General features: G+C 40.1%; 1 protein-coding gene across 1 annotated transcript; it reads left to right on the plus strand.

Annotated features, from left to right (window-relative positions):
* The first annotated feature begins 15,660 nt into the window (after positions 1–15,660).
* LOC122670435 (metalloendoproteinase 3-MMP-like) lies at positions 15,661–16,570 on the plus strand. The gene has a single exon (XM_043867310.1). The coding sequence runs from the start codon at positions 15,686–15,688 to the stop codon at positions 16,568–16,570; it is 885 nt and encodes a 294-aa protein (XP_043723245.1). The 5' UTR covers positions 15,661–15,685.
* Positions 16,571–18,818: the final 2,248 nt, after the last annotated feature.

Genomic DNA, 18,818 nt, shown 5'->3' on the forward strand with positions numbered 1-18,818 from the left:
CTTATTTTCCTTTCATTTTAGCATTTCAAAAATATAAAAAATAGTATAAATGCATAAAAATTCACAAAAAAAAATTATAGGATACATCTTTCACAAGGATTGATTTTAAGGGATCATTAGTCACTGACATGAATGTTTGATCATTTTCATAGGTGTTCCCTACCCCTTTTAGGGATGTAGATGTCATTTTTCTATTTGTTGTGAAAATCTAAGAAAATTAGAAAAAAAACAACAAAAAATATATATTCCTAAGCATTAAATTCTGTATCAAGTTGTTTTATAATGTTTTCATATGCATACATGCCCACCATGAATCATAACCATGCACAAAAAGTCATTCTTGCCCTCGGGGGCATTTTGGTAATTTACCAAATGCAAGCCCATTGTGCCATTCAGTAGTCTTACTCAACATGTTTAGTGATTTCAGGATGTTTAATGACATATCAAATGCCTGAAATGACTTAAAAGTTCTTGTTTTAACATTTTTACCATTTTGCCCTTAGGGGTATTTTGGTCATTTTGCGACCAAATCATGTTTAGGGTCCTGGAAAGGTTTCTATCACTTTGTTTGCATGTCTTAACTTTCATAAGAATGTCTTGAGCATAATTTTTCTTTTTCATGAGTCTTTCATGCATTTTGCCTTCTAGGGGCATTTTCATAATTTTGGTCATTTTGATCCTTAAGCCATTTTGTTTATGTAACTTATCCATGATATTACCATTGCCCTAGGATCTTAATAAATTTGCACAATTGACCATGTTTTTTTGACTATAGAGTTAGATTTTCTAACTTAGGTAAAATAAATCAACTAGATTAATTAGGGCGCATAATGTACATAATCACCTAACTTAGGGGTAGTAATTAGGATTAAAACATTAATTTTAATTAGCCTAATTAGGTCCATAAATTTCAACAAAGATAATCAAAACACACAAAAAAATAGTTTAATTAGGTGCATAATACGTATAACACAACAGTATACAATAGAGTTTGGTCTAGGAAGGCCGGCCGTCGACCGGGCAGTTGCTGGATGCCTAACACCTTCCCAACCCGTAACTTGACACTTACCCAGAGATCTGGAGCAGACCATCCATTGAGTCATTGGAGTTAATTTAGCGTCGTTTTCTGAAGGATGGGCACCATTTGTGGGTCCTAAACCCTGATCTAGGTGGCGACTCCCTACACCATCAACTATAATTCCCGCGCCGCTCCCACACTCGGGTGCACCACGCCAAAAAGAGGTCGTGGATCATTCCTCGTCCGTTGCGCCTAAAGTGGCGACTCCATTGGGGATCGTCAAACTTCTGATTGACCGTACTCTTTGTTGTATACTTGTTATGTTATACATATTTGTTTGTATATATATCATAATTGTAATGATTACATTATGCATCATGTTTGAAGTGAAATCAAACGACGAGGGTACTCCCTGTTGTGTCTCTACCCCCAGGGAGGTGAGACATATCATACTAAGTACTCTGAGATCAGATGATACCCACTTCCTACATAAGAGTGTTCGAAGTGAAATTAGGCAACGACGATGTTCCTTACGGATATTCTGAGTTCAACTGATGGCCACTTTCTGCACTACACTCATGCACACACTCATGGCATGGAATCACTTTAACCACGTGGTTTAGTCATTGGAACCCATGTGTAGTCATGGGTAATCCGCGGCTAAGTCACACCCCTTGATACTATACTTTACGGGTTTAGAATCACTGGCGAGGGTGGTCACTAGTGTGTTGTGGGGTATATTCGATATTCAAAAAAGGCACTAGTTTGACCATTCTGAGATCGACTGATCTACTCCCCTGGTTTATCAAAGGAACCACGCACCCATAACTCGCTTATACAAGCGATAGATATATTGGTTCTGTCAAGGGTGGCCTGTTCTGGCCTATCAGCCTACCCTTTGCATGCATCATGTAGTGGATATAGATCTGAATCATTAGGAATGCCACAAATGTAAAATTGTTTGAGACTTGGGTTAGAACTCCCCATTAACCAGTTCTACCCGTTTCAGTCTTCGCCCACCAACGGACAAACATGGCCCATCTTGAACGTTAAGATTTGAGTGTTGGTAACTACATCAGCGTTGACTTATGTATCCACACCGCGTGGTCAGTACCGTAGGGTGATGCCTACACAATCGATCCGGTGTGACGTACATTTCAACCTAGTAAAGGTACCACGTCTCTATCTCGATGTTAGGGACAGATCAAGTTCATCCATTACATGGTTCTCGATCATTGTTTCAACGTAGAATTGGAAATAGGGTTTGTTCTTACCTAAGCCACCCTTGTATGGTTTGGTCATTTTGTTTTGTGCATGATTCTTGCTTTGTGTTCTATCAAAGGAGTGAGTCCATCCCTTAACATCCCTTCTATACTGTCATTGAGTCATCTCACCTCAAGTCGAACCTGATCAAGGTGTGTTTCTCAGTTGTAAGGCACCATTTCCCGATAGTAGAATTAACCTCTGTGGGCCCAGAGGGACGACCGTCTTGTCAGAATATCATCACCACCAGTTAGTCAAGGTATTTCGTTCACCATGAGCTCAACCGGAAATCCCCTTGTCGAAGAAGAGTCTTTGCAAGAGCAGATGAACAAATTGCAAGAGGCAGTGGCCAATTTGTCAGCAATGTTTCAATCACAGTTTCAAGCTAGTAGACAACCAGAGTATGAGCAGAGTGTTCCTCATATCCCAGGGAGCATCCGACACATGATGTTGGATGAGGAGGAAGATGTGGTGTTCAAGCAACACCAAAATCCGGAAGAACCCCCTGAGACAAAGAGGGAGAAGCTTATGCGTGAGAAGTTGGAGAAGCTCGAGTTAGCTTTCAAGAATGTAAAGGGCATCGAGGATCAAATTTTTTATGCGGAAGGAATATGTTTCTTTCCTGAAGCGATGCTTCCTTTGAATTTCAAATACAATGGTGAGAAATTCACTGGAAAATGAGATCCTAGAGCCCATCTCAGAGCATATATTGGGCAGATGAGGATAGACAAGCTTACTCCTGAGAAAATGGGACAGGCCTTCCAGCTGAGTCTCAAGGATGCAGCTCTCCAATGGCTTATGAACCTTGACCCGTCTCAGACTCGTACCTGGAATGATATGATCAAAGCGTTCAACCACCAGTACTCTTATAACACTGATGTTGAGCTGACTCGTCGGGATCTCGAGACAACAAAGCAAGAGCCCAATGAGACCTTCACAGCTTACTTGATACACTTCAGCGACAAAGCATCACTGATGGCAAATCGCCCCACTGAGCGAGAACAAGTGGCAATGGTCATCAGAGGATCGCAACCCCACCTCAAGAAGTATCTGTTTCCATAGCCGTTGACTTCATTCAACTCATTGATAATAGTTGGGCAACAAATTGATGATGAATTATCCCATGGGTCACTGTTAGAGATGGATCGTTATGCCCCTAGTTTAAGTGGGGGAAAGAAGAACTCCCCAAAGAGAGCCCCCGAGGTGAACCTTGTGCTTCCTACTCCAGTCATGTCTCTGTCATCAGCTCCACCTCCCACCACTTATGCACAGAGGGCGGCTCTACCACAGAAGCCACCGAGAGAATTCACAGATCTTGGAATGCCATTAAGTCACGTCTTCAGCAAGCTACTCAATGCAAGTTTGATTGTAGCAGTAGAGCCTCGATTTGTCCCTCAGCCTCCACCATGCTAGTATAAACCTGAAAAGTATTGTGTCTACCACACACAGCATGGGCACTCTACTGATGACTGTCTGATCCTTCGACACAAGATACAAGACCTTTTGGAAGCTGGAGCATTTGAGCTCCATCCCAACCAGCAACAGCCGAATGTGATGACCAATCCCCTCCCGACACATCCAAAGTGAGGGAAGTAGAATCGCCCGAAGGCGTTAAACAACGGTCATTAAATTGATGAGAATAGTCTTGCTGGCTGACTTTAAATGATTCTAGGCTCCCAACTTCGGCTAGAAGGGCACCTTTTGGTTACTGCACATTTCGAGATGGCAAATGGCACTATGACACTACTGCACGGAGACGGAGAATGCACACTGAAGACGTTACCGGTCCGAATATGAGTCCCTTAGGTCTTTAGATTCTCCTTTTGTCGAGTCTCCTTCTGTAAATGCCTCTCGATGTGCTTATTCCATCAGTTATCATTAAATTACCTCTTTTCTACATAAACATTCTTCTTTACTCTTTGCTTTCACTCAATGTTGAAGATGATCTTCGTGATGATAAAAATGAAAAGAAAAAAAATGATGTCGAAGTCTTGACAATAAAAGTTCTTGAGCTTTCCAAACATCTGATCCCCTTCAAATGAGCACGAAGCTTAGAAGAAGATTTCGCTTCATTGAACCTGTTAAGGGAGACCGCTAGCTATCCCAAATAAATGGTGAAACATTGGAATCCACTAGTTACCACTTTGGGCCTCAGCCTACTCGTTTGGAAAACCTATTTTAGCTTACCCTCTAACCCATCACCAAAGTACCCTTGATATATTTAGTCCTAACCGCTCCCAGGGTCTGATTGGAAACATTTTCATATCAAAATTTGATGTTGGCGGGAGCAATAAAAGGAAAAGGAGAATCCCTGAGATTTAGATGGTGAAAAGAAAATCCTATTCCAGAGAAGATTCAAGAACCCAAGCTAGGGACAAAGAAAAAAAATGAGTTAAAAAAAAAAACAGTGATGAAAATCCAAAAAAAATTTCAAAAAAAAAAACATGAAGAAAAAATAAAAAAGTCAAGGGAATGCATTAGTCTGAGCAAGGTTGAGAAAAATTCTTACAAGTAACCGAGGGCAAAATTGTCAAATTTCTCGGTCTAACTTTTGGAGAACAAAATTGTAAAATCTCTTAGTCAAACCTTTGAGAGGAAGAATTGCCAAACCTCTGAGGGTGGAACTGCTAAGCTATCAATTAACCTTTTGAGGCGAAAATTACTTAATTCTGTTTGGATCCTAAGGGCATATTTGAGCCTTTACCATCTTTTAGAACCCATGTCCTAAACCCCATTACAACCTAATAAGTCCTCCTAGGCTAAACACGGTGAGATCTTCGTGGATGGCTCTTAGCTCACCCGACTACGATGGAACTTAATTATCAAGGCTTTGACACCATAAAAGCACAAACTACGTTTGACCTGATTCCCGACTCGGTCACACCACCCATCACATCTTTCCATCAAACCTCATTTTCTTACCATCATCAGGATGGAACTACGGTTTGACCTGATTCCTCAAAGGGAGGATACGTAGGCAGCTTGAAAAAAAAAAAAAGACAACAAGCTCGGTCAAAAAATAACAAAATAAAAAATCATAAAAAAAGAGACTCATCACTCATATCATCTATGTCATCCTGCTTTTTTCCATTCCCAAAGATCGAATCTCTTCTGATCTTAAGCTGTCAGATTTCCAAATCCTTTTCTCATCTTAATGGTCATCCACTGTGCACTTCCTAATCTCACTAATAAACTCGTTATTCTCCAATCATTCTCCATGAAATCTGCCAACCTGGCCATCAACTTCATCATCACCTCTGGCTAAGATAAGTCTTTTATCTCAACCGGAACATCCCACCTTGTAATCTTCTATTGTTATCCGGATCCAGTGGCATGATTACACTATTGAAGACTTTGTCATTTATTTGTAGTCTAACATGATACACTGTAGAGTCCAAGTAAAACAAGAGGGAAAAAAAAAAGGAAGAAGAGAAAAGAAAAAGAGATTCTCTCTCTCTCTCTTGGATTAAAAGGTAGTCCACTGATACAAATTCAACCGGCAAGCTATCATTGGATGATTCTTTAATAGCTGACTCAGAGGTCAAGCCAAGTCTAGAGGCAAGAGAAGATTTGACTTCAAGAGTCACAAGCACAGATACAAGGTAACATGCATCAATGAACATGTCATGTCAACACAGAAGACCAGGGGCCATCAAGAAAGGGTGGTCTATGCTTTGGGAAGGTGTTCATACAGATGATGAAACACATTTACCAATCCATTAGAAGAAAAAAAACCCATCAATCTCAGCCATCCGAAGATCACCACCAACTCACCATACAATCAAACCATCCAAAAACCATTGCTACAATCCATCATCACCGTCACCACTCTCTTCATCTGAACTTGGACTCTCTCTTTTGCATGAACATAGCGTTAGGATTGTGCGCATGAATATATGTTACGAATTGCATGCTTTTGTTTTGCAGGGAACAAATCACCAAAGTTCACAAGCTCCTTCAATTAATAGCATTGAGACCATGCAAGTCAGACTCATAAATTCGAATTTACCGATAGAGTGCATTTTCATCCAACATCGAATTTGTCGATAGAGTGCATTTTCACTCAATGTCAAATTTGACGATAGAGTGCATTTTCACCCGACATCGAATTTGCCGATAGAGTGCATTTTCACCCAACATCGATTTTGCCAATAGAGTGCATCTTCATCCAACATCGAATTTGCCGATAGAGTGCATTTTCACCCGACATCAAATTTGCCGATAGAGTCATTTTCACCCAACATTGAATTTGTCGATAAAGTGCATCTTCATCCAGCATCGAATTTGCCGATAGAGTGCATCTTCATCCAACATCGAATTTGTCAATAGAGTGCATCTTCATCCAGCATCGAATTTGCCGATAGAGTGCATTTTCACCCGACATCGAATTTGCCGATAGAATGCATTTTCACTCGACATCGAATTTGCCGATAGAGTGTATCTTCATCCAACATCGAATTTGCCGATAGAGTGCATTTTCACCCAACATCGAATTTGCTGATAGAGTGCATTTTCATCCGATTTCGAATTTGCCGATAGAGTGCATTTTCATTCAACATCGAATTTGCCGATAGAGTGCATTTTCACCCAACTTCGAATTTGCCAATAGAGTGCATTTATTCGTCCGACATTGAATTTGCCGATAGAGTGCATTTTCACCCAACATCGAATTTGCCAATTGAGTGCCTTTGTGTTGTCTTCTAGTCTAATCTGCCAAGGAGTGCCGATACTAGCTGCACGCATTTTTCTCCAAATAAGTGTATTTCTCCCCCTAGTGAGTCACTGTTTTGTATTACTATTGGAAACCATCAAACCAACATCCACTGTCATTGTTGTTTGTCATAGTGTTATTAGTCTATTGCATCCATGTATCTCTTGCAGGTATACCATCTTGTGTATGTCGTCTGTCGGCCGATGGAGAGCCCCGTCAGACTATGTCAGTCACAATGCACTGTAAGCTTTACCTATTTTCGTTATAGCTAATCGTATGATAAATTACCTTGATTTCATCGAATTTCCTTCTACACAGCTGTAATTTTATCGTATTTCATTGTACACCGTACTTTACCGATGGTTTCAAATTTGAGTCATTACTTTGACTTTCGTACACTGCGAGCCCTCAGTCAAAGGGGGGCATTCTGTAGACACTGAATTTTGACAGCTTGGAAGTGTGATTCAGCAATGATGATCATAGCTCGACTGGCTTGCGTGGTGACCAAATGGTAGAAGATTACCAATTTACCCCTACCCCACTTTTTGTAACCAAACTGGCCCAAATAGAGCCTAAACCCCTAACATAGCTATATTTAACCATTTTAAGTCCACATTTGAAGTTTCATCCAAATCCAACACCTTTTATAAAAATGACCGTTTTACCCCTGGCACGGTTCTCGGTATCTTGACTACCCGATTTAGTTCAAAATACTTTGGATGGCCTCATTTGGTCATATTAAGCTTTCACGTAAAGTTTTGGCCAAATCGGGTAACTTTTGTGAAAATAACTGTTTTGCCCCTGGTATGTTTCCCGATATCTAGACCACCCGATTTAGCCTGAAACACTTTGGATGACCTCATTTGGTCATATTAAGCTTTCACAGAAAGTTTCGGCCAAATCGAATAACTTTTATAAAAATGACTGTTTTGCCCCTGGCATAGTTCTTGGTACCCGAGCCACCCGATGTGACCTAAAAGCATTTGGATAACTTTATTTGGTCATATTGTGCTTACATGTAAAATTTCATATAATTCCGGTATCATTTGGACCTTGATCGGTGTGAAACATCATTTATGTGCTTTCCTCGATATCCGTGCCACTTTTAGGCAAAATCCGGCCATATCTACCACACGGATGGAAAGTACGTGTTGAAAGCTTCGTGGTGATATGTAGCGCGTCCAAATCGACCATTCGGTTTTGGAGATATTAGCATTTGAACGTGGACCTTTAAAATGGAATCTTTAAATGGTTTATATATAAATTTATTAAAAAAAAAAAGTGGGGCAAACTGAGTTGACCCGAACCGGGTCAACCCAGTCTGACCCAGCCCAGCTGAACTGTCGGCAGGGGACAAACCCCCACCATTTAGGGTGAGCCACACATGGCCCCATGCCCACTTGCCTGACCCAAGATAAGGCTGCACTGGCCTAGGCACACGCAAGCCCAGCCAGCCCATCAGCCTTTGGTTCCCTGCCATCAATACCCCAAGGCTCATTCAGTCATTTCCTCGAACAGATTTTTTCCTGTAAATAGCAGGTCATTTGGAGGGTTTAAAGACAGAGACAATTCATGAAAAAATTATCATTATGAAGCTCGTTCTCCCCTCTGTCTATGAATGTCAGAGACATCACCAGATCATGCTCCCATAGACATATAAAATTCCTCAAATACCCCTTATTCACCACTCTTGCCATTCGGGGTAACCACACTTGGAGTGGCTTTCGGTGCTTTCCAGAGATAATTTCGGCAGTCAAAGGATATTTAAACTGAGGCCAGACACTTCCACGCTTCAAGGGTAGTTTTTATATATTTTTATTTATTTTTTATGTATTTCTTTTGATTTTCTTTAGTTAAAAGAGGCTGTTTTCAGTTAAAAAATCTTCAAAAATAACAAAACAGTGATAAAATTCTGAAAATTTCATGGATGATGTTTACCACTATGTTTGATATTCATTAGTTTTCTCAAGCTCCAAATCATGGTTTTTGTGACATTTTTTACCCCTGTGAAGGATTTCGGATTATGTAAAATCTGAACATGTGGGTGGGTATGTGGACCAAATTATTATGACCATGTTAAATATCATGTTTTCATTAGTGGGTGTGGGCTTTGGTTTGGCTGAATTCGGATCTTTGATTGGGATTTTGTAATTTTAATAATTTTCCTTTCATTTTAGCATTTCAAAAATATAAAAAATAGTATAAATGCATAAAAATTCACAAAAAAAAAATTATAGGATACATCTTTCACAAGGATTGATTTTAAGGGATCATTAGTCTCTGACATGAATGTTTGATCATTTTCGTAGGTGTTCCCTACCCCTTTTTCGGACGTAGATGTCATTTTTTTATTTGTTGTGAAAATCCAAGAAAATCAGAAAAAAAAACAACAAAAAATATATATTCCTAAGCATTAAATTCTGTATCAAGTTGTTTTATAATGTTTTCATATGCATACATGTCCACCATGAATCATAACCATGCACAAAAAATCATTCTTGCCCTCGGGGGCATTTTGGTAATTTACCAAATGTAAGCCCATTGTGCCATTCAATAGTCTTACTCAACATGTTTAGTAATTTCAAGATGTTTAATGACATATCAAATGCCTGAAATGACTTAAAAGTTCTTGTTCTAGCATTTTTACCATTTTGCCCTTAGGGGTATTTTGGTCATTTTGCTGCCAATCATGTTTAGGGTCCTAGAAAGGTTTCTATCACTTTATTTGCATGTTTTAACTTTCATAAGCATGTCTTAAGCATAATTTTCCTTTTTCATGAGTCTTTCATGCATTTTGCCTTCTAGGGGCATTTTCATATTTTTGGTCATTTTGATCCTTAAGCCATTTTATTTATCAAACTTATCCATGATATTACCAGTGCCCTAGGATCTTAATAAATTTGCACAATTGACCATGTTTTTTTTATCATCGAGTTAGATTTTCTAACTTAGGTAAAATAAATCAACTAGATTAATTAGGGCGCATAATGGACATAATCACCTAACTTAGGGGTAATAATTAGGATTAAAACATTAATTTTAATTAGCTTAATTAGGTCCATAAATTTCAACAAAGATAATCAAACACAAAAAAAAAATAGTTTAATTAGGTGCATAATACGTATAACACAGCAGTATACAATAGAGTTTGGTCTAGGAAGACTGGCCGTCGGCCGGGCGGTTGCTAGATGCCTAACACCTTCCTAGCCTATAACTTGACACTTACCCAGAGATCTGGAGTAGATCATCCATTGAGTCATTGGAGTTAATTTAGTGCCCTTCTCTGAAGGATGGGCACCATTTGTGGGTCCTAGACCCTGATCTAAATGGCGACTCCCTACACCATCAACTACCTAGAACAAAAGTTGTTTCAAATGTTGATTTGAAATGGAAAGCAACTTTAGTGAACTCAACATACCTGTGGCATCTAAGATTAGGTCACATTAACTTGGACCGAATCAGTAAATTGGTGAGGGATGGTCCCTTAGAGAGTCTGAGGGTGGAACCATTCCCCACATGTGAGTCATGCCTTCGGTGCAAAATGACCAAGAAACCCTTTAGCAATAAAGGTGCTAGAGCCACAGATCTGTTAGAGTTTATACACACTGATGTGTGTGGGCCCATGAACATACAAGCAAGGTATGGGTATGAGTACTTTATCACATTCACCGATGATTACTCTAGATATGGTTACATATACTTGATGCGTAGGAAATCGGAAGCTTTTGATAAATTCAAAGAATTCCAAGCCGAGGTCGAAAGACAGCTCGATAAACGCATCAAGTCCTTACAATCAGATCGTGGAGGGGAGTATCTATCGGATGAATTTAAAGAATATCTCATATCACAGGGGATAGTTAGTCAACTAACTAATCCAGGCACACCACAACAAAATGGTGTATCCGAACGACGCAACCGGACCCTATTGGAGATGGTCCGGACGATGCTCACTTATAGTGAGCTGCCTCTCTCTTTCTGGGGGTACGCTTTAGAGACGGCAATTTATATCTTGAATAGGGTTCCATCCAAGTCTGTAGCCAAGACACTCTTTGAGTTGGGGAAAGGACGCAAGCCTAGTATTCAACACCTTAGGGTATGGGGTTGCATAGCACATGTGCGAAAGCAACAGACAGGCAAGTTGGAATCCAGGACTTCAAGATGCTATTTCTTAGGCTACCCCAAAGGCACGATAGGCTGTTATTTCTATGACCCGGTTGACCAAAAGGTCATTGTAAGTAAACACGTCACATTTCTGGAGGAAGAAATGATGACCCAGAGGTCCGAATCAGTAGTCATTAAAGAGCTATCAGATAGCTCAGAAACGTCACTTCCAGAAGTGAGACCAATTGACATACCCGCTGAAATACCAACACCTGAAGAACCTCGACGCAGTGGGAGGACTATTAGACCACCCACTAGGCTTACTCTTCTAACCGAAGAGGAAACAGTGGAAGAGTTCCACATGGTATCGGTTGAATCGGATGATGATCCGATGACATACTCTGAGGCTATAAAGGATGTTGATGCCACTAGGTGGCTGGAGGCAATGCGCTCTGAAATCGATTCGATGCATTCTAACAAGGTCTGGACTCTAGTCGATCCACCACTTGGCGTTAAGCCGATTGGATGCAAATGGATCTTCAAGAGGAAGAAGGGCGCAGATGGAAAGGTCGAAAGATTCAAAGCGAGACTGGTGGCAAAGGGCTATACCTAGAAAGAGGGTGTAGACTATGAGGAAACCCTTTCACCAGTGGCGATGATGAAATCCATCAGGATTTTATTGGCTATCGCTGCATACTTTGATTATGAGATCTGGCAGATGGATGTGCAGACTGCATTTCTGAATGGGTTCCTGCAAAAGAAAATCTACATGGAACAGCCAGAGGGGTTCTCTTCCTTAGAGGAAGAAAGAAAAGTGTACAAATTGCGGAGGTCCATTTATGGACTGAAGCAGTCTTCCAGGAGCAGGAACATCAGGTCTGATCAATCAATCAAATCATTTGGTTTTAATCAAAACATGGATGAACCATACGTTTACAAGAAGATCAGTGGGAGTGCAGTATGTAGATGACATATTGCTGATGGGTAACGATGTAGGATTCCTTTCATTAGTGAAACAGTGGTTATCCACAATGTTTTTGATGAAAGACCTTGGTGAAGCTAGCTATATCCTTGGGATCAATCTCGTGAGAGATCGCCAGAAAAGGATGCTAGCCTTGTCACAGGCTACCTATATAGACAAAGTTCTGACCAGATTTAGCATGGAGAACTCCAAACGGGGAAGTGTTCCTTTCCGACATGGAGTCAGTCTTTCCAGATCTCAATGTCCTCAGTCTCAGACGGACATTGAATAGATGAAGAGGATTCCCTATGCCTTTGCAGTAGGGAGTCTTATGTACGCTATGTTGTGTACAAGGCCAGACATTTGCTATGCAGTAGGTATTGTGAGTCATTACTAGTTTAATGAGTGGAAGTGCCATTGTATAAAGGAGTACAAAATAGAAATCTACAATCGATCCCAATTTTTAAGAACACCTTGCATCATGTGATGCGGCTAATAAGGTGTTTGGGTTAGGAAATTCCTAACGTTTCTGGAGTTGTCCCTGATCTTGTCAAGGGCCCCATTCCCCTGATATGTGACAACAGAGGGGCCATTGCGCAAGCTAAGGAGCCTAGGGCTCATCAGAGGAACAAGCACGTGCAGCGGAAGTATCACCTCATCAGAGAGATTATCCAGCAGGGCAACGTGAGTATCTCCAAAGTGGACACAACTGAAAATGTGTCTGATGACATGACAAAGGGTTTGTCTCCAGGTGTGTTTGAGAAACACATGGAGGGCATGGGTTTAAAATGTATGGGGAATTGGCTTTGATGTACAAGTAGGAGATTGTTGGACAAGTGTATGTCTATCAAACCCGGTTCGGTTCTATTCAACCCGGTTCACCTTTGTATTGAACTTTTATACATTTTAGTTTAATATTGTCACATGCGATATAAACTTTTTGAACATTATGTGTCCGTAAGTTTTACTTAAAATGGTAGTCACGACTAGGGTTTGGGCTGGGCACCCTTATCATATGGTCGTCGCATTGGGTATGCCTAGACATGTGATGTCAGGGTACGAATGCGAGTGCTTACATGTTTGATGTGTGCATTGACGAAGAATCTACTTTGTCGATTCCCTCATGTATTATTGTCAGATGTAGGAAGGGATAGACATGTGTCACCGACACCCTATGCTTGAGGGAACCCTGTCACTGCAAAGTGTGATCGCATTCTTTGGTTCATCAATGACTGAGACTCAAGCGAGTCAAAGCCGGTGCTCTGGGAATGCATGAATGCTTTGTGAGTGAAGGAGTTATCCAACATGGTCATCACTTGCCGATTGGGGAACACCAAGATTGAGACTGTCTGTGTATGGTCGGATCGGAATCTGGATTCAATGCCGTTTTGGAAATGGTTTTGCAAAAATCATTTTTTACATAAAATAATAGATTATATATGATTATTTTGAACAAAGTGTTTTATCGAATATTGCGGGACCCAATCAGATGCACAGACGCTCTTATCTGGACATGTACTATGGAATGGGGTTTGGCAGTACTTGTGTACATGCCCTAGATTCCATAATGATTGTGTTGATTAGTGGGGGGGTTGTATATGATAAATTGTTATCATATAGGGAGTTAGTTGGAATTTGCTATTTTAATTGGTTCTTTATTTAATTAATGGATATGGTGCTAATTGTAATTATCCATAGATATTAAATAAAGTGATTAATTAATACTTTCCCTATTAGATTCTGCTTCTTCACCAAGCAAAGGACTCTGAGATAAACAGATAAAGCCAATCTGAGATAAACAGATAAAATCGAGAGAAACAGATAGAGCCAATCAGGAGAGAGAGTGTCAGACTCTCACTGGGATTTTTTCCATCAGGGTTTTGAAAACCCATCTATAAATAGAACCCAAAAAGCAGGAGGGAGACAAGGCCTCCACGAATTTCACAGCCACCCCCACCCACGGTTTTGGCTCTCCCTCTCTCCCTCTTGTGCTTTCTTCTTCTTGCTCTCTAGTTTTGAGAGCTAGGGTTTTAGAAACCCAGACCTTGGTAGCGCCATTGGAGGTTCAGATCTGTTTGCTTGGAGTGCTTCTTGGAGGAAGAACCATTGTCTATTGGAGGAGCAACACTTGAGGCTCACTAGGTTAGCAATTCTTGATTGATTCCTTCAGTTTTTTAATTATTTAATATTTATGGGATACGAAAGAAACTCGAATCGATTTATTTCTGTTGCGCATTCGAGTATGGGATGGATCCCTCTTGGCATGTGATGGATTAGAGATGATTTTCTCTATCCCTATTGTGTTCAAAAATTGCATGGGACACAATAGGGAAGGAGATACCCTAACAGGATGCACCAGGGTTCCCATAGGCAACCATGGAAAACCCTAAAATTAAAATGGGGCACCCATGGGACACCATGGGATAACCCAGGGCGTGCAATACCCTAATTGGTTTATAATTGGTTTCCTTAGGGAGCCATGGTTTTATCCCTGGAACTTAGTTTTGCCTACATGAGTGATAAGACGAAGACTTGAAATGCAATAGAGTAAGGCCCAATGACCACTTTGTGCTTCTTGTATCATGGACGACCATGATGGCTAGCCGGGGTCAACAAATGACCCAGTGGTCAAGAGGATTTGACGTAGGCTCTTACCAAATAGTACGGTAGAAAATATGAGAGAGAGAGAGAGACTTACCAAATAGTACGTTTAGACCAAAAGTCTAAACAAGTGGGTCCATGAATGTTTTTTCCTATGTGGTTCCCTGACCGGTGCGGTTCCCTAGTGCCTCTCACAAGAGGAGGGGGGACCCCATCCGAGTAGAGTGTTCGGTCAGGTGCCCCTGGGTGGGTCCCACCCCCCTCTTATGAGAGGAACTAGGAAACCGCACCAATCAGGGAACCGTAGACGATAATGATGGATGGGTCCATGTGATAAAGGAATAAGGATGCAGTACAAAAATAAAGGGAAGTGATTAATATAAAAAAGTGTGAACCTTCTTTGTAGGGAGTGTGGCTTTTGCACGTTTAGGGGCTAATGAGAGCAAACACATTGGCATCATGGGAGATGGGATTTCTATTTTTCATGAAGGTGTGGGCTGATCATTTCGCCCCTCTTTGGGCGATACACCCTCACAAAGAACTTTTCTCCTATAAAAAAATAAATTTAAGTTTATAAAGTTACAAGAATATTTTCATTTCATTTTTTTTGGTAAAGAATATTTTCATTTCATACTACTAGCTAAGTTTACAATTTATAGACATTTGATATTAATATTACCAAAGGTCTTAATTTCACATTCTTTTTATTTTTTTTGTTGGTAGAAGTCTTAATTTCACATTCAAAGTCTCAATTTCGTAAGAACCTCTTCAACATGCAAGACACGATATATTGAAACTTTCTTGATGCGTGCTCCCTCAAACGGGCAATTTAACCTAGGTAGGATGCTTATAAATACTTGTGGGAGGAGAATGCATGCCACCACAACACCAATAAGAGCTTCATTGTCACCTTAAAATACCAACACTTGTTTTTTCTTGAAAACCTTAGCTTAGAAAGATGAATATTTTCCCCAAATTTTCTCTCTTTTTGGGCTTTTTTATCCTCTTTTTTCTCTTCATTTTGCCTCAAATGGTTCTATCCAGACTAGTTAAGCAACCTTTCAAGTCCCTCCAGCCTTTGGAAGGATGTCATAAGGGGCAGATGGTGAAAGGAATTTATGAGCTCAAACAGTATCTCAAGAAATTTGGTTACCTGAGTTATCCTCAATTAAACAACAGCCTCACCCATGCCAATGACGACGAGTTCGATGACCAATTAGAGGCCGCGGTAAAGACCTATCAGCTCAATTACAATCTGAAGGTCACAGGGACCTTAGATTCACAGACAGTGAAGCAACTGATGGTGCCAAGATGTGGTGTTCCAGACATCATCAATGGAACGAGTTCAATGCGATCAGGGAAGAAGAGACACCATGATGGCTCCAATACTCTCCACATAGTCACCCATTTTTCCTTCTTTTCAAATATGGAAAAATGGCCAGATTCCAAGCGCAATCTCACCTACCGATTCCATTCTAGTGCCCAAATAAGTGCAGTTCAGGACTTGCAGTCTGTCTGCTCAAAAGCTTTCGCAAGATGGGCACAAGTAAGCCATTTTACATTCAAAGAAGTAGCAGAAGGTACCACTGCTGACATAGAAATTGGATTCCATCGCGGAGACCATGGAGATGGCTATGCATTTGATGGACAAGGGTCGACCCTAGCGCATGCCTTTGCACCAACTGATGGAAGGTTCCATTATGATGCTGATGAGAATTGGAGTACTAATCCAGGACAAAATATGATGGACTTAGAATCAGTTGCTGTGCATGAAATTGGACACCTTCTAGGGCTTGGGCACTCCTCAGTTCAAGAAGCTATCATGTACCCTAGCATATCACCTGGGGTTACAAAAAGAGATCTCCATAGCGACGATATTATGGGAATTCAGTACTTATACGGTTCCTCTAAATAATAGATGTATATGAAATGAGAATCATTTTACTAAGTAAGCATGATATTGTTACAGTATAAAGTGATCAGGTATTATGTTGAAAATAAGGCCTCCGAGTGCTAAATTAGGGTATGATAGAACACAAGTTCTCTTGAAATTCCTTGATTGTATTAATGTTGAGAATAAATGAATATATACAAGAGCTTGCCCTAGTCGGCTTACATTCAAGAATAGAAGGAGAGAGAATATAAAGAGATGAGTACAAAGTAATGTTAAGAAGGATACCGCATATAGAGTTTCCATAGATATGGAACTCTATATACGGTCAATATATATACCCCTCAAGTAGAAAAATCGAGGCATCAAATCTACAAATTGTCATGTAAGAACTAGAACTGAGTTGTAGATAAAGCCTTTGTAAGGATATCAACGAACCGGTCAGATGTGGAAATAAATTGCGCTGATAACTGGCGCTTGGCAACACGATCACAAACTAATTGAAAATCAATTTTCACATGTTCGGTACGTGCATGGAATGTCAGATTCACAGACAATTATGTAGCACCAATGTTGTCACATCACAGAATAAGTGGACCAGGAAGACGAAATCCAAGCTCACGAAATAAAGATTATATAGATGTGTTGAGTGGAGTGACTCTTCGAGTTCCATCAAATGGTTGAGGAAGAGAGAGTGGCATTAGTGTCATTCCATAGAGAAGGTGATGCCCAACTTTGATACCACATCTACAAGTAGGATGTTGGGAACAAAACTCGGTAGAATTTTTGCGAGGGTTTACGCAACAAGTTCGGTCCAATTCAATACCAAGATTTCTTTGACGAGTTGGTGAAACTTCAACAAACCAGCACTATCCGCAACTATCAAGCAAGATTTGAAACAAAAAAAATAATAATAATAATCTAAAATGGGGTATATTTTCCCTAATTGCCAAGTCAGTTGCTTTGTCAATGGATTTAATGATAATATCATAGCCGATGTTCTAGTTGGCCAACTCACTACACTTTCAACAGCTATTGGATTGATTCGATTGTACGAGTCCTGCAATAACTCACTTAAGAGAACGAGCATTTCACCTAACATAGAACCAATTAATCAAATTCAATTCCCTAGTTTGTCGACTCACTTTAACGGAGATACAAGAGAGACATACGAAAGAGTTGCGCTATAATTGCAATGAATGGTTTGTGTATGGCCACTGTTGTAAGAAATTATTTTTAATTAAAGGAGATTATACAGATGAAGAGGATGTTGACAATTCTGAAATTATCATGAAACAATTCCTGATTTGGGTCTTGAGGAGAAGACCCCCTTTTAAGGGTGTAGGAATGTTACGTGTACAGGTGTTGTATTTGTATGAGGGTTGGGTTTGCAAGTTGTAAGGTACCTCAAGTAACCATTTGTGTAGTTATTTGAGTGGTTAACTAGTGTAGTTATTTAAGTGGTAATTTTTTTTATGAAAGTGTAATCACACAAATCACATATCAATCCCATATTTAAGTGGTATTTGATGTAGTTATTTAGAAGTTATTTCACATGTATGATTGAGAGTTATATTAGAATTTGTATTGGCAATTGTACTACTAGTGATGAACATTGGTTGAGGTTATGGCAACTTATATGGCTTTCTACTTGTAATTATTTGTAAGCATAAGATTTTTTATTTTTTTGGGGGGTCTATCCTATCTAGCTGCCCAATGGAACTTTTAACTACCAACTATAAGAGATTTCTAACCACTAGGAGGGAATCCCTAATGGCACAAATGTGAAATAAGAGAGTCAATCTTGGGGGACATGCACTCAACTGGCAAGACAACGACCAACTGGGAAAGCAGTTGTTCACAAGTATTCTTACAAACTAAGAAGAGTAACGAGGTTAGCTTCCTCAATTAACCAGAGAATCCTATTTTCTCTCTTCCTCCATAATTCTCTCTACCTTTCTGAACCTTACCCATTTACTCTCGTTTCTCTTTATTACATTCCAATTAACCAAGATAGGTAGCCTTAACCAACCAGCGTGTCATCGTGTTCATACGGTAGCCAAAGCAAAACAATTGTTTTCATTTTCATTTTGTGATTAATTTTGCATTGAATCGATTCATTTCTACACTTGCAAAGAGGATATTATAGATTTAATTTCTTTTCATTTCTTGACAACCAAACATAGCCTTATATTCTTGATTCTTCTAGTCCCCCAGCCCCAGGCCCAACACAAACCAAACCCCACCCCCAACCCCCCAACAAAACCAAAAA

The sequence above is a fragment of the Telopea speciosissima genome, chromosome 8, assembly GCF_018873765.1.
Source record: "Telopea speciosissima isolate NSW1024214 ecotype Mountain lineage chromosome 8, Tspe_v1, whole genome shotgun sequence".
NCBI classification, from domain to species: Eukaryota; Viridiplantae; Streptophyta; class Magnoliopsida; order Proteales; family Proteaceae; genus Telopea; species Telopea speciosissima.

Coding starts and splice junctions, on each gene's coding strand:
- LOC122670435 (XM_043867310.1), top strand. CDS start 15,686: ATGGTTCTATCCAGACTAGTTAAGCAACCTTTCAAGTCCCTCCAGCCT.